The 13,504-nt window shown below is 36.5% G+C and overlaps 1 protein-coding gene and 1 long non-coding RNA gene across 2 annotated transcripts in view; one reads left to right on the top strand and one right to left on the bottom strand.

Moving 5' to 3' along the window:
- Positions 1 to 5,210, top strand: part of PNPT1 (polyribonucleotide nucleotidyltransferase 1) — a 32,643-nt gene extending 27,433 nt beyond the window's left edge. Inside the window, exons 24-28 of the mRNA XM_016222154.2 lie at positions 106 to 212; positions 296 to 351; positions 1,473 to 1,551; positions 3,605 to 3,652; positions 4,922 to 5,210. Coding sequence (XP_016077640.1) covers positions 106 to 212; positions 296 to 351; positions 1,473 to 1,551; positions 3,605 to 3,652; positions 4,922 to 5,080 — 449 coding nt within the window. The 3' untranslated portion in view covers positions 5,081 to 5,210. The remainder of the gene's footprint in view (positions 1 to 105; positions 213 to 295; positions 352 to 1,472; positions 1,552 to 3,604; positions 3,653 to 4,921) is intronic.
- LOC148091637 (uncharacterized) overlaps positions 1 to 13,485 on the bottom strand; it is a 105,236-nt gene extending 91,751 nt beyond the window's left edge. Inside the window, exon 1 of the long non-coding RNA XR_015715520.1 lies at positions 13,314 to 13,485. This is a non-coding gene — a long non-coding RNA (uncharacterized LOC148091637). The remainder of the gene's footprint in view (positions 1 to 13,313) is intronic.
- Between the last annotated feature and the right edge of the window lie 19 nt (positions 13,486 to 13,504).

Genomic DNA, 13,504 nt, shown 5'->3' with positions numbered 1-13,504 from the left:
CCAGCTACTTTCAGGTGGCTCGCTTCCGCCCATATCTACTTTTAAGTCTAGTCTCCACAGAAATGAGCAAGTTAACTTTAATATGCTAAATTATCTTTTTAAAAGGTGTAACCATTAGTCAGGTAGATGAAGAAACATTTTCTATATTTGCACCAATACCCAGTGCTATGCATGAAGCAAGAGACTACATTACGGAAATCTGTAAAGATGACGTAAGTATAGCTCTTGTAAGTTATTTTTTTCTTTTTGTTGCTGTTTTCTTAATGAATCTTAATGGCTTATTTTGCACTTACAGCAAGAGCAGCAATTAGAATTTGGAGCAGTATATACCGCCACAATAACTGAAATCAGGTAATACCAAGTAATATGCTATGCTAGTTTTTTAATAAGGTTTATATTATAAGCCCATGTTAACTTCATGTATGTTTGCTTTATTTCCTTTGAAATTATGTTTAGGTTATCTGTCAGTTACCATATAATCATTAATTATTTTAAGGTATAATTTTATTTTCTACACCAGTTTGTAGACTTTCGGTAACATGGTTCTGTAATAATTATATTAAGAGTCTTCTAACTAAATTATTTAACCAAATTTCCCATCTTTTAAATTTTCCCAGTGAACAGTTTAACAAGCCCAAAATAAACTTAGCAATATTTCCTTTTTCTTTCTTTCTGCTTTTTCTGGTTTTTTTGGGGGGGGGGGGGTTTCCTGGTAGTTTCTTGTTGGTTTATTTTAAAAATAAGTAGTATTTAATGCCTATGTAGTGCTTTTTTGTTTTGTTTTTTTAACCAGATAACAAGATTGGATTTTAGGGATCAGAAAAATCCCTTTCTAAGAAAAAAAGAAATTATCAGATGTAGCATGAATGTTCAAAGCAATTTGAAATGAATAACAATAAAAGGCAATGGGATAATTTAATATTACAGGTGAAAACTAAGGAATGGGATGGCTTATTTTAGACTACAGAAAATAAGAGAAATTTTTTAATAAAATAAGTATCCCAGTTTATCCTACCCCCTTCCTTAAACCACTGTTAGGTTGACGGTAATTCTTAAAATATTTAATGTCATTTCAAAAATTTTTGGAAAATACTATGAAAAGAAATACAGAAAAAGAATATATACTCTAAAATCTTTTCACTGAACATTTTTCTGTTATCTTTTCTTTGTCCTTTGATACACAAGTATTTTAATATAGAGTGTATTTTAAATTTAAAAAATTAAGTATCCCTTTTAGATAGTCACACTTTTTATAGTCATAAAAGCATATACTGATTCATTATGTTGTATACCTTAAACTTATACAATGTTACATGTCAGTTATATCTCAATAAAACGGGAGAAAAACCTGTACTAGAGGGATTTCTTTTTTTTTTTATTTTGTTCTCATATGAAAACATAATCATAGTTTGATTATCAGTAGACACCGTAGATACTTAATGTTTTAACCAGGCCTATTTCCTTTCTTGTAGAGACACTGGAGTAATGGTTAAACTATATCCAAATATGACTGCAGTACTACTTCATAACTCACAACTTGATCAACGAAAGGTAAAAAAGAAAAGAAATTTGATTTTTAAAACTGCCTTAAAATAATGATAGTGAAATTTCCTGGACTGATGAAAACTATACACTTTGGCCACTACTGGCCTAATATAGACAACCAAAAGTGATAGAGATGCTGCTGACAAAAGGTTTAACACTGTTTACCACAGATATTTGTTTCTCCTTCCATGATGAAATAGAAACACTCTTGAATGTTTTGAGGTGGAATAACATCTAGAGTTAACACACAGCAGTTACTTAAAATAGCTATAACCCTGTTTTCCCAATTTTCTTGACCAACCAGTCATGGCAAGATAATTCTTAGGATGTTTTTAAATTTATTTAATCTTTGTTATATAGTTCATAGGCAGAATATGAAAATATTCAAGAAAACGATAGGGGTAGAGGAATAATAGGAGTGTCTGTTTTTACCATATATTAAAATATAAAGCTGTAGAAAATAAAACAGTGTATTACTGGCCCAGAATAGACAATCTATGAAACGGGAAAAAAAGACCAGAAATAAACCCAGTTATGTACATGGGACTATAGTACATGCTAAACATTGTATTTTTCAGTCAAGGAAGAATCAAAGATTATTCAATAAATTGTATTGGTACAGCTGGTTATCATAATAAAGCAGGATCGCTACTCTTTTAATACCAAAATCCCATCTGGATCAAGGAGCTAATTGTAAAAATAAAAAATTTAAGGTGGCGAAAGAAGAAAACCAAATTGGGGCATGGGAAGCTGTTGAGGAAGGACCAGAATATTTTAATAATCTTGGGACTGGGTAAATATTTCTCAGCATGATATCACAGCCAAAATGTAAATAAATTGATAAAATTAGACCACATAATTTTTTTTAATTATATGGCAAAATTACAATAAGGTTGAAAGACAAGCAACAACTTAAAGAAAAAATGCTTGTAACATATGACAGAGGTTTCGATATACAAAGGTCTTGTATAGATCAGTAAGAAAGATGAATATCAATAGGAAAATGAGCAGAGAACATGACAGACAAATCATTCTTTAAAGCCAACCAAGATATTCAATATCTATAGCAATTTTTTTTAAAGCAAATAAAAAGTTACCATTTTTCAGCTTTCAGATAGTTGAAAATTCCCAGTGTGGATAAGAATGTAGAGAAGCAATGGACATTCTCATACAACGTTGATAGGAATGTAAATTGGTGCAAACTTTTTGGAAAGTATTTGGTAAATGTATATGAGTACCTTTGGACCTAGGAGTTCCACATAGGTCTTTGTTTTGAGAAGATAATTAGAGTAGTTGAATACATAATCATTGTAACGCTGCAATTTATTTTTTCTCAACTTTTTATTTTGGAGAATACACTGGACACCCATATGCCTTTCACCTATATTCACCCATTAACATTTGCGGCACTGGAATTTAAAACAAATGACCATATATAGGGGATTGGTTATACAAATTATATCATTTGAATACTCAACTGTAATATTTCATTTATTGATATGACAAGATGTCTTCAACATATTGAATGAAACAACAAGTTCAGGAAGGTCCATTTTTATAAATTAATACACACACTAAATAGGGAAACATTTAAAGAGATACTCATTGGAGTGTTCACAATAGTTTATAGGTAGAAGGGTTTTATTTATTTACTTATTTATTTTTTAATCCTCACTTGAGGATATTTTTTCCATTGCTTTTTGAGAGAGAGAAAGCAACAATGTGAGAGAGACACATCAATTGGTTGCCTCCCGCATGCATCCCGGCGAGAGCCGGGATCAAGCCTGCAACCCAGGTACAGGAATTGAACCTGGGACCCTTCAGTCCACAGGCCAGTTATCTAACCACTGAGCCAGACCGGCTAGGGCACAAGTAAAAGGGTTTCAGATGATTTTTACTATTATCTGAATACTTCTGTATTACTTTAAATCTTTATAATTATGATTTTATAACCAGAAAACCCAATTAAGCTATTTTCTACTTGGGGAAAAAATGTGTACTACCAAAGATATTAAGTAATTGTGCATGACAACTAATAGGTTAACATGTTCTCTTCCAGATTCAACATCCCACTGCCTTAGGATTAGAGGTTGGCCAAGAAATTCAGGTACCTGTATTCAACCTTTTAGCCTTAGAATTGTAAATTGTACTTGAAGTTTCAATTATTTGTTTCAAAAAGTAAGCTGAAAGAATTGAATCAACATTTGTTGCTCCACTTGTTTATGCGTGCACTGTTGCTTCTCGTATGTGCCCTGACCGGAGATCAAACCCACAACCTTGGCGTATGAGGACAAAGCTCTAACCAACTGAGAGCCACCTGGCCAGGGCAACATTTGTGACTTGCATTATTTATATGCTATGCTTCTTTTTTTACCTTAGGGTTGCTTAAACAGACTCATTAAGGATTTAAGACAATTCTTTCCCTCAAGGAGTTTATAGTTTAGTTAGTTAGAATAATAGTCCCCTTTAGAGCTTTTAAAATTTACCTGAGGTCAGGGATGGCTATGTGGAGTCTGATTTGGTGACAGGACCTGAGAACCCTGATAAATGTAACTTTGTTGAGGGTCTTGAATGTCATATTTAAAGAGTTGAGACTCCAATATGTTGCTTGAGGCTAAAACTTTTTGAGTTTGATAAAGCCATATTGTTCAGTTCTAGAATTGGTAACAAAATTTGCCTTTTTTATAGTCCTTTATGAGTAGATGAAAGAACTTATTGCCAGCCTGGGTTTTTTGGGCCACACCACATTCTGTTCCAGTTACACCTAATACCCATGATCTGAGTAACTATGGCTTCTAATTTATTCCCAGTCTATAAACCCATTGTTCAAGTAGCCTCTGGAGAAAGATGAGAACTAAGACATAATATCTCTGTATAAGATTTTTTTTTTATATCATAAGGGACTTAAATACTGCCACATTTCCCCGACTTTCATTGTCTAAGGTCAGTCCAAATAACCTTCATTGTGATAGTCCTTTGAGCAGTAGTCTCAGTGACCTAAGCATAATCCTGTATAATTTATAGCACAATTAGGCTCAAAAGCCCTTGTCTAGAATCATTCACCATGACTTTCACTGTTCTTCGGGTATAGGGACCTGGCCTCTTATGCTATAGGGAGAGAATAAGAAGGCACAGATGAGTCTAACAGAAGATTGTAATTAGGCAAAAAGATTATATTCCATTTCTTCTCCTTTTTTATAGTCACTATTTAACCAAATTATATTTATTAGCATATACTCTCACTGAGCTATGGTTTCAGTGAACAAGGAAAAACATTAATCAGTGCCTTATTTGGACAATGGAAGTCTAAATCTTTAACTTTGGATGTCAACCAATATGCAATAACTTTAAAAGTAAATTTGTTTCTTTAACACAGGTGAAATACTTTGGACGTGATCCAGCTGATGGAAGAATGAGGCTTTCTCGGAAAGTGCTGCAATCTCCAGCTACAACTGTTGTCAAAACTCTAAATGACAGAAGCAGTATTGTAATGGGAGAATCTGTTTCACAGTCATCTTCTAATTCTTCCCCATAATATACTTTTTAAAAGAGAATTCATTCTAGAGTGATGATTTGTAGAGCAAAATTTCAGTAGTATCTTCTAATGTATAAGTTATATATACTATAAATATATTCTAATGATTTATATTAAAATGTTCATTTTACATGTGCCATTTTTTTTATTCCAATAATTATAGTAGCCCTGGCTGCGTGGCTCAGTTGCTTGGAGCATTGTCCCATACACCAAAAGGTTGCAGGTTCGATTCCCAGTCAGGACTCGTGCAGGAGGCAACCAATGGATGTTTCTCTCTCTCTCTGTCCCCCTTCCTCTCTCTAAAAATCAATTTTAATAAAAGTAAACCATTTATACATACATCTTAGAAAATACTACTAACCTCTATTTCCTGTAATTCTGGAATATCTGAAAAACTTAGAAATAATAGATCACATTTGCAGCTATAATGGATATCTTCCTACATATTTACTCTTGGTCATCTTATGGCTCACCTCTTTGCCCAACTTTATTTGGCTACAACTATTTCACAAACTGGAACTTGCAATATTCAAAGGTAGTGCCTATTTCTTTAGTACAGTTACCAAACATAGTAAGGAGTTGAGGGAGCTAATTTGATGTGTTTTTAATAATATACTGCCTTTCAAACTGGCCACAAAACCATAAACGTAGTGAAGTAAATATAAATGGGATCCTAACTAGAATGCGGTAGTATGTTTTTCAAATTTAGAAAATATTTAGGAAATATAGAAAAAGCATTTACTCATAAAATAGACTAGGTCATATTTTGATTGTGTATGTATGGATGTTCTAGGTATAAGAGGTGGAGGAATCATGATTTTTAGTTAATGCTTGAAACAATCATATATAGAGGCTGTTGATATAATTATTAGTAACAAATGTAAGTTGTTCATTCCCATCATTTAATATATCACATCATAATTCCACAAAGTAAATGGCTCATGGAAGTCATAATTTACAATATGTAATACTTTTATAAATCTGATAAAATTTGTAAATTCAGGACTCAGGGCTAATTAGTTTGTAAAATATTAAAAATTTAACTGGCCAAAGATTTTTAAAATGTGAATATGTAAGTCAGTAAACATTGATTATATATCTGTAGTGTATAAAATAGCATGTTAGGCAGTACTCATACACTTTCTACAATATTGAGGGTTAACTGAAAAATGAAAGATTAAATTTAAATTACATGCTTTGTACACCTGATTGTTCTATTTTAAAATACTGAAAAAAATTTTATTCTCTTTGCCTTCTGTTTAAGACATAATCCTTAAGGATAGAATTTCAAAATTAAAACTTATGTTTTTAAGTTTTCTATTTTCCTTTTCAAAGCAACTCCCAACTGCTAATAATATGGAAAAAATGAAGCTAGTGCTTAAACTCTAGAGACCACTAGTACCACAGTTACAATATTATTTAGTTACTAATCACAGACCACCAAAAGGATCCTATTTCCACTTAAACCAAGAGCCTACACTAATGTCTGAACTTTTCTTTTTATCTTCATTCAAATCTTGGTAGTTTTCCCTATTTTCTAATAGAGTTTTTCTATGAGGGCTATTACATTCTAAAAACTCTAATTTATAATGTCTCAAATCAAATGGAATGCCCATCTTTGGCAGTTAGTGCAAATAGGTACTTACAAGACATTTTCCTTTATATTCTTTGCTATTGACACCGCCAGGCCCATAAATTACAGTACTTATACAATCATTTTCTTTCCCTTATAGAATATCTTGAATTTTTGGATCTAAAATAGTAGTATGAATACCAGTATCTTTCTTAGTTCAGTTCAATCATAGCATTCATTTATTCAACACTTACTCTGTGCCAGGCACTATAATGTGCACAGGGGATGCATCAGTAAACAAAACCTAAGTTCCAATGCTCACATTCTAGTGAGAGGGAACTGACAGTAAATAAGTATATAAAATGTCATGTAGTGATAGGAGCTTCAGAGAGGCTCTTACTTCCTACAGTGGGAAAACAGACAGGATTTGATGGCTACAGAGCTCTAAAGGTATTTGAATGCTCAGCCTAAGGGAGTCTGCTATGCAGTTAGGGCCTTGGTTGGGAAAGCCTGAAGCTTTAAAACCTGGGATGGGTGTCCTTGAGAATTTGGGCTCTTAGACGCCTTGGACCCTCAGGGCTTACAGAAGTGGCTCATACCTCCTAGTAAGTGGTAACACTCCCCACCTCCTTGCAGAAAGACCTTTTCCCCAGTTGCTCCTATTTCTTTTTTTTTTTAAATATATATTGACTTCAGGGAGAGGAAAGGAGAGGGAGAGAGAGAGACAGAAACATCAATGATGAGAGAGTCAATGATCGAGCCCGCAACCCGGGCATGTGCCCTGACTGGGAATCGAACCCCGATCACCTGGATCCCAGGTCAATGTTCAACCCCTGAGCCATGCCCAGCCGGGCCAGTTGCTCCTATTTCTGATAGCTGGGGGGGGGGGGGGGGGGGAAGGGGGTGTTTAAGAAAAAACTGGATAAGGGAATAGAGTAGTAAGATAAAATAATCCAGAATGCCCTCTCTGAGTAGTTAACATTTGAGCAGAGACCAGAATGAAATGGAGGAAAATGGGCAGCTACTTGGGAAAGAATTCCAGATAGAGACTAACAACTTCGTTTTCACTTGGTATTTTATGTTTAGAATATAGAGCAGCCTTTTCATTTTATAAACCAATTTCACATAGTCTTTTACTCTTTAATCTAGTGCCTGTTCACCAGAAGTAGAAAGCAAATTTTATTTAAAATATAAGAGGAGATGGGCAGTGCAAGGTGTTATTTTCAAAGCATTTAGTCAGGCACAAATATGCTCGGTTACTTGCAAGGAGAAGGTAAACACCAATATTATGTGAAAGTTTAACAGGCTTATACAAAATTCCAGGCTCATAAGAGTTGAGACTAGGGTGGTAGGTAGTGAAAATGGAAAACAGAGAATGTCTCTTGGTATCAAGAGATAGAAACCAACCTAAGTTAACCTAAGCAAAGGGGAAAATTTTCATAGGGCCATGAATTTACTTCACAGAAGCCAAGTTACAAGCCCTGTGGTATACTGGAACCAGGAGTGTCATCAGGAGCTAAGGTAGTTCTCCCTCTCTACCTACCTGTGGAGTCTCATGGCCCCTCATTTGTGCTTCTTTCCACACAACAGTTTTTTTCTTCTATGCAAACATTTTCAAAGCATGGGGCAAAAGATGGCTGTCCCACAGGAAGCTACCTGGCTCTGAGTTCTAGTTCTCATGGAGTAGAAAATTATAGGCTTAGCTTGGGAAAGGTGTCAAACCTGATGGGAGGAAAAGGCAAGTTTAGTTTCCCTGCTGTGCTGAGTCACTAGCTGGGACCAGCTCCAGATATTTATTGCTTCAGCACAAATACAATGGTGAATTGAAAAGGGGTGGCAGCTGGCTGTCAGCCAACTATGTTCCTCAAAATAGGTTCTCTTGAAGGAGATCTGAGTAGTTCACTTATATGGCATCTACACCAACCAAATATCAAAACAAGCTATAAAACTATAGCAATTAAAACTGTCATACTAGAGTTGATCAAATAAAGAAAGAGAACTAAACTGAGACTCATCCAGATATGTGTGTGCGTGTGTTTGTGAATTTAGTAAAGAATATGATTAAAATAGCACTTCAAGTTATTTCATCTATAAATGTCGAAAATTGACTCCTTTTTGAGGAAAAAGTTTAGCATCATACTTCATATATACAAAAAATTCCAAGTGGTTTAGAAAACTAAACATTAAAAAAACTAAAAACACATTAGAATACCTGGATTAAACATGGAAAATTAACCATACACAAGTATCCCATCTTCGAAAGTTACTTTTTTAAAAGGGGAGAGTCCAAACAGCAAACAAAATAAGACAACAGCAGACAAGATTGTAACAAATGTCAACTGCATGACAAACAGATGGAAGGGCAGTGGTAGACTTAGCAGTTACAACCTATATGAATACAGGGGTGATAAGGGAAGAAAAAATGAAAATTTATATCCACAAAAAATAAGAAAGAATCAGGGCTCAGAATTTGAGGGCATGGTGAAAGTCTATACAGAGAGGGGCTAAATGCCTGGGTTTACTCCCCAATCCTCCATAATCAAAGGACTAACATCTGCGCGCCCAGACACACACACACGCCCAATTCACCCTCTTATAACACTGCCTCTACCACATCAGGAGACAAGATTTATTTTCTGAAATGAGAGAGACTTTTGACTTGGGGATACTTGTCACAGTAGACAGGGTTAAAAGTGGGGATAAAGTGAAAGCCTGAATACCAAAGAGTTGGATCTCTAACCTCCTTCCTCTGCCTTTACCCAGGCTGGATATGGGTGGAATACCTGGAGGAACTATATTCCCCCCGAGAAGACTTCTAAAAACATTGGTAAGGGGTGCAAGAAGAGCTATGATTGAATAAGAAAATCACCGCAGACAAGGCCTGCAGTCCATAGCCTTGCTCTTGAGACTGAAGAGTCAGGATTTGGTAGGGGCCAAATCATGAAGAGCTTAGCATGCAATCCTAAAGAACTTTATCCCACAAGAAATCAGAAACTATTGAAAGATGTTAAAAGAATATGATCAAGTTTTTTTCACAAATACCACTCAGTGATAAGTTTAGAATTGATTACAGGTTTTAAATTGCACAGGTCCACTTAATACAAGTATTTTTTTTCAATAAATACTGTAAATGTATTTTCTCTTATGATTTTTCTTAACATTTTATTTAGCTTACTTTATTGTAAAAATACAGTAAATAAAACATAACATACAAAATATATTAATGGATTGATTATGTTATTGATAAGCCTGGCTGTTAGACAAAAATTTTCAAAACTGAAAGTTGTCCAAAGAGTTTATTGAGCCATATGTTTGCCAGAGAAAGGACCAGGTCCTGGGGCACGCAATCAAAACCACCAGCAGCAGGGCTAGATGGAGTACACAACATGTCTGCCATCCTAGGATTGATGGAGCTCTTCTACATAATGAGTTTGGAGAAGATATAAGTGGTTTTGAATGAATTTACATTGGTTATAGATAAGGTGGGGTGGAAAAGGTGAAGTGGGGAAAGTTCTGGGATAGGTGAATAGTCAGTAAGGAAAAACTACTTGTTACTTTATGGGCTGGTTATGGGCAATGGTCCAGAAAGTTCATGTGTAAGCAGGATGCAGTGCTGCCTGGAGGTCAGCTATTCTTTTTAGATTAATCATCTTCAGGAAAAAATGAGTGAATATAGCAAAAAACTTTCATAAAAGTTATTTCAGTCTGGCCAGGCGTGGCTCAGCGGTTGAACATCGACCTAGGATCCAGGAGATCAAGGTTCGATTCCCGGTCAGGGCACATGCCCGGGTTGCAGGCTCGATCCCCAGTCGAGGATGTGCAGGAGGCAGCCAATCAATGACTGTCTCATCATTGATGTTTCTATCTTCCTCCCTCTCTCTCTCTTTCTCTCTCTGAAATCAATAAAGATATATATTTTAAATCTTTAAAAAAAAAAAGTTATTTCATAAAAATGCCTAACAGAATTGTGAAGGGTAAAAATAGAAAGCCTCACATTTCAAGGACATGAGTCAATGAGAATCCAGTTTACCCTATAGAGATTAACAATATTTTTAAATCCTCAAGAATTTTTAAAAAGTGTAATGTGTCCTCAAGGGACATTTTGCAATGATGGGAGATAATTTTCGTATTCACAACTGGAGGAGAGGGTACGATACTATTGGCATCTGGTGGGTAGAAGCCTGTGATGCTGCTAAACATCCTGTAATGCACAGGATAGCCTTTCACAACAAAGAATTATCCAGCCCAAAATGTCAGTGGTGCCAAGGTTTAAAAAACCTGCTCTAGGAATTTAACCTACAAATATATTGGCACACATGAAATAACTTCTGTACAATCATTTATTGTTTGAAATTACACACTATTGGAAATGACACACATATACATAAACAGCAGATGGCTTAAATAAACTAGGGTTCATCTGTACAACAGTGTTGTATAGTATTCCATTATTCATGTTTTTTAAAAGAGGTGGTAGTATAAATATTATATAAATATATGTAAATTATATATCTCAATCCTTGGAGTAGAACTTTGATAACTGTCTGAAGAAAAGAACCTTTGCCGGGAAAAACACATTGTCATAGTGCAGCACTGCCCTCAGACCCAAGTAAACGCTGGGCCCTGTGTTTTAGAGGGATCTGCTCTGGCTTTCTGTCTATGCTTCTTGGTGATAAGTCATGGAACCAAGAGATGTGTCCACCCCAAAGACCAAACCTGCTTCCAGGGGCTACACAATCCTCTTCCCAAGTTCTATCCTCCTGAGGAGCGGCCAAGAGGGGCTGACTATATTCAGGGAGTGTAGACAGAGCTTGGACAAAAGGCTGGGGTATCCTATATGTACAGTTAAGGGCTGTCAAACTGCAGGACAGAGCTGAGGTGTGAGAAAAGGAAGGCAGACTAAGGGCATTGGGAGCCAGGAGGAGGCTCCGGAACTGAGGAATTCAAGAATTCTAGATTTGACTCTGGCTTCCAGGTCATTATGAAAATATATTTGTCAAAGTATACCAAAGGTTGGAGAAAATATATTTCAACAGTTTGTTAGCTTGATTTAAAACTTACAAATATTTAGACTTACGGTATACTGTTTTCCATTTGTATGCTTGCCCTGGCCTTGCAAATGTCCATTTCTACAAATGTTAGATGGGCCTGATGCAGTAGAAGCAGTGAGAATGAATCCCTCTGACCTAGTAGAAGAAAAAAACAAGAAAGAACTTGTGCCTGAGGATCTAGCAAGGGGCAGAGATGAGTCCTAGGGGTTTAATCTGCTCCCTTATTTCTCTGAGTCACCAGGTCTCAGGGGCTATATCAGAAAAAAGATTCTGAAGAGAAGATGGGAGAGTTGCTTGGAAACATTAGATCATTTCACCCCTTAGTTCAAAACTCTCCAGGCCCTTCAAAATACCCCGTTAGATTTTTTGTAAGATACTAACCTCTTAAAACATAGTGTTAAAGTGACTTCTGTATAGTTCTCATTCCTTTAACTTATATATAATTTATATATTATTTTAGGCCTGTAACAAATCACTTTGTTTACCCTGTCCCCTCAGCCTTGAACACCTCTGCAAGCTAACCTCCCACTCAGGGATCCTCTAACATCAGGCTCACAGTAATCTGTGTGAAGCTTGCTCTGACCCAAAACAGATATGTTATTTTCTCTGCGCTCAAAATGCATTTTTCCCATGTCAATCATAGCAATTAACGGGTTCTATTGTTATGCATAACTTAATTCAAGTAAATTTTCTGAGGTCCTGTTTAAATTTAAAAAAAAATTCTGTGTATCCAGATTTTGAAATTAGAATTTATTTTTTTATCAGGCGCCTTCTCTGTGTAAAATATTGTCCCTCGTTTTAGGGTACCACTGAAGGAAGAGAGTCCGCACGTAAGAGCTGGTCAAAACAAAAGCACGTTTTGACAAGACCACTGAGTGACGACTACAATTCCCAAGATGCCCTGCAGGGTCAACAGACGCATCTCGCCTGATTTTCACCTTTCAAGCCAACGCGTAGTAAAAACCTGGCGGCTGAACAAGCCGAGACTGTTTTAAAGAAAAAATAAAAGGATTCTACCAAAAACGAAAGGAGAGGAAAATAAACGACTGCCCAGTGCATGACTTGCATCCACCACGCAATGTTTGACAACTAACGTGAATGCCGAGAGAATTCCTCCTTCGCTTATTCAGTGCACAAGACCTCCCGACAGATCACGCAAGCAATGCCCACAAGAGAAACTCAAAAATACCAGAACAATGCTCTTGGATGTGTTAGAAAGGTAGCTCCCCACCAGGTCCCTAAACTTATCTGAAGACTTACTTCCCGAGGTTACAACCACAATAAAGGCACTGTATTTTCATGAAGCGGAAAGGCTGCTTTTCAATGGCCAGCTACCAAAAACCTAACGGTAAAACGCTTTGGCGGGAAATACGAAATTGTCAACACACTTTTTCTGGTACGGCGTTATAATCGTCAGGAGATTCCGAGAACACTTCCCGAGGAAATGCTTAACTATAACAGACTGCAAAACGAGTTTTAGACTACGTCTTCACGGAAAGAGGTTTAAACTATTTTTCTCCCATAGCTGACAGAGCGAGCTCCCACTACGGAATGCGAGCACATCTCCTTCCTTTCTTGCTCAGGGTTAGTCCCGTCCAAGGATGCGTACCTCCCAGGTTTGCTCTGCTTTTCCTCAGAGCCGGGCTGCACGACTCGTCACAAGCCGGGCGCAGCCAGCCACCGGACGAAACAGCTTCCACGACTCAGTTCTCACAGCCTACTCAGGAAGGTCTCGCGTCACCAGCAGGGACGGGGAGATCGCGAGAACCACCAGCTCGGTAAAAATCCCGCGCCGGTGGG

This window comes from Miniopterus natalensis, chromosome 13, assembly GCF_054644295.1.
Source record: "Miniopterus natalensis isolate mMinNat1 chromosome 13, mMinNat1.hap1, whole genome shotgun sequence".
NCBI lineage: Eukaryota > Metazoa > Chordata > Mammalia > Chiroptera > Miniopteridae > Miniopterus > Miniopterus natalensis.
The sequence above is the reverse complement of the archived record's forward strand: the minus strand, read 5'-3'. Positions and strand labels throughout refer to the sequence as shown.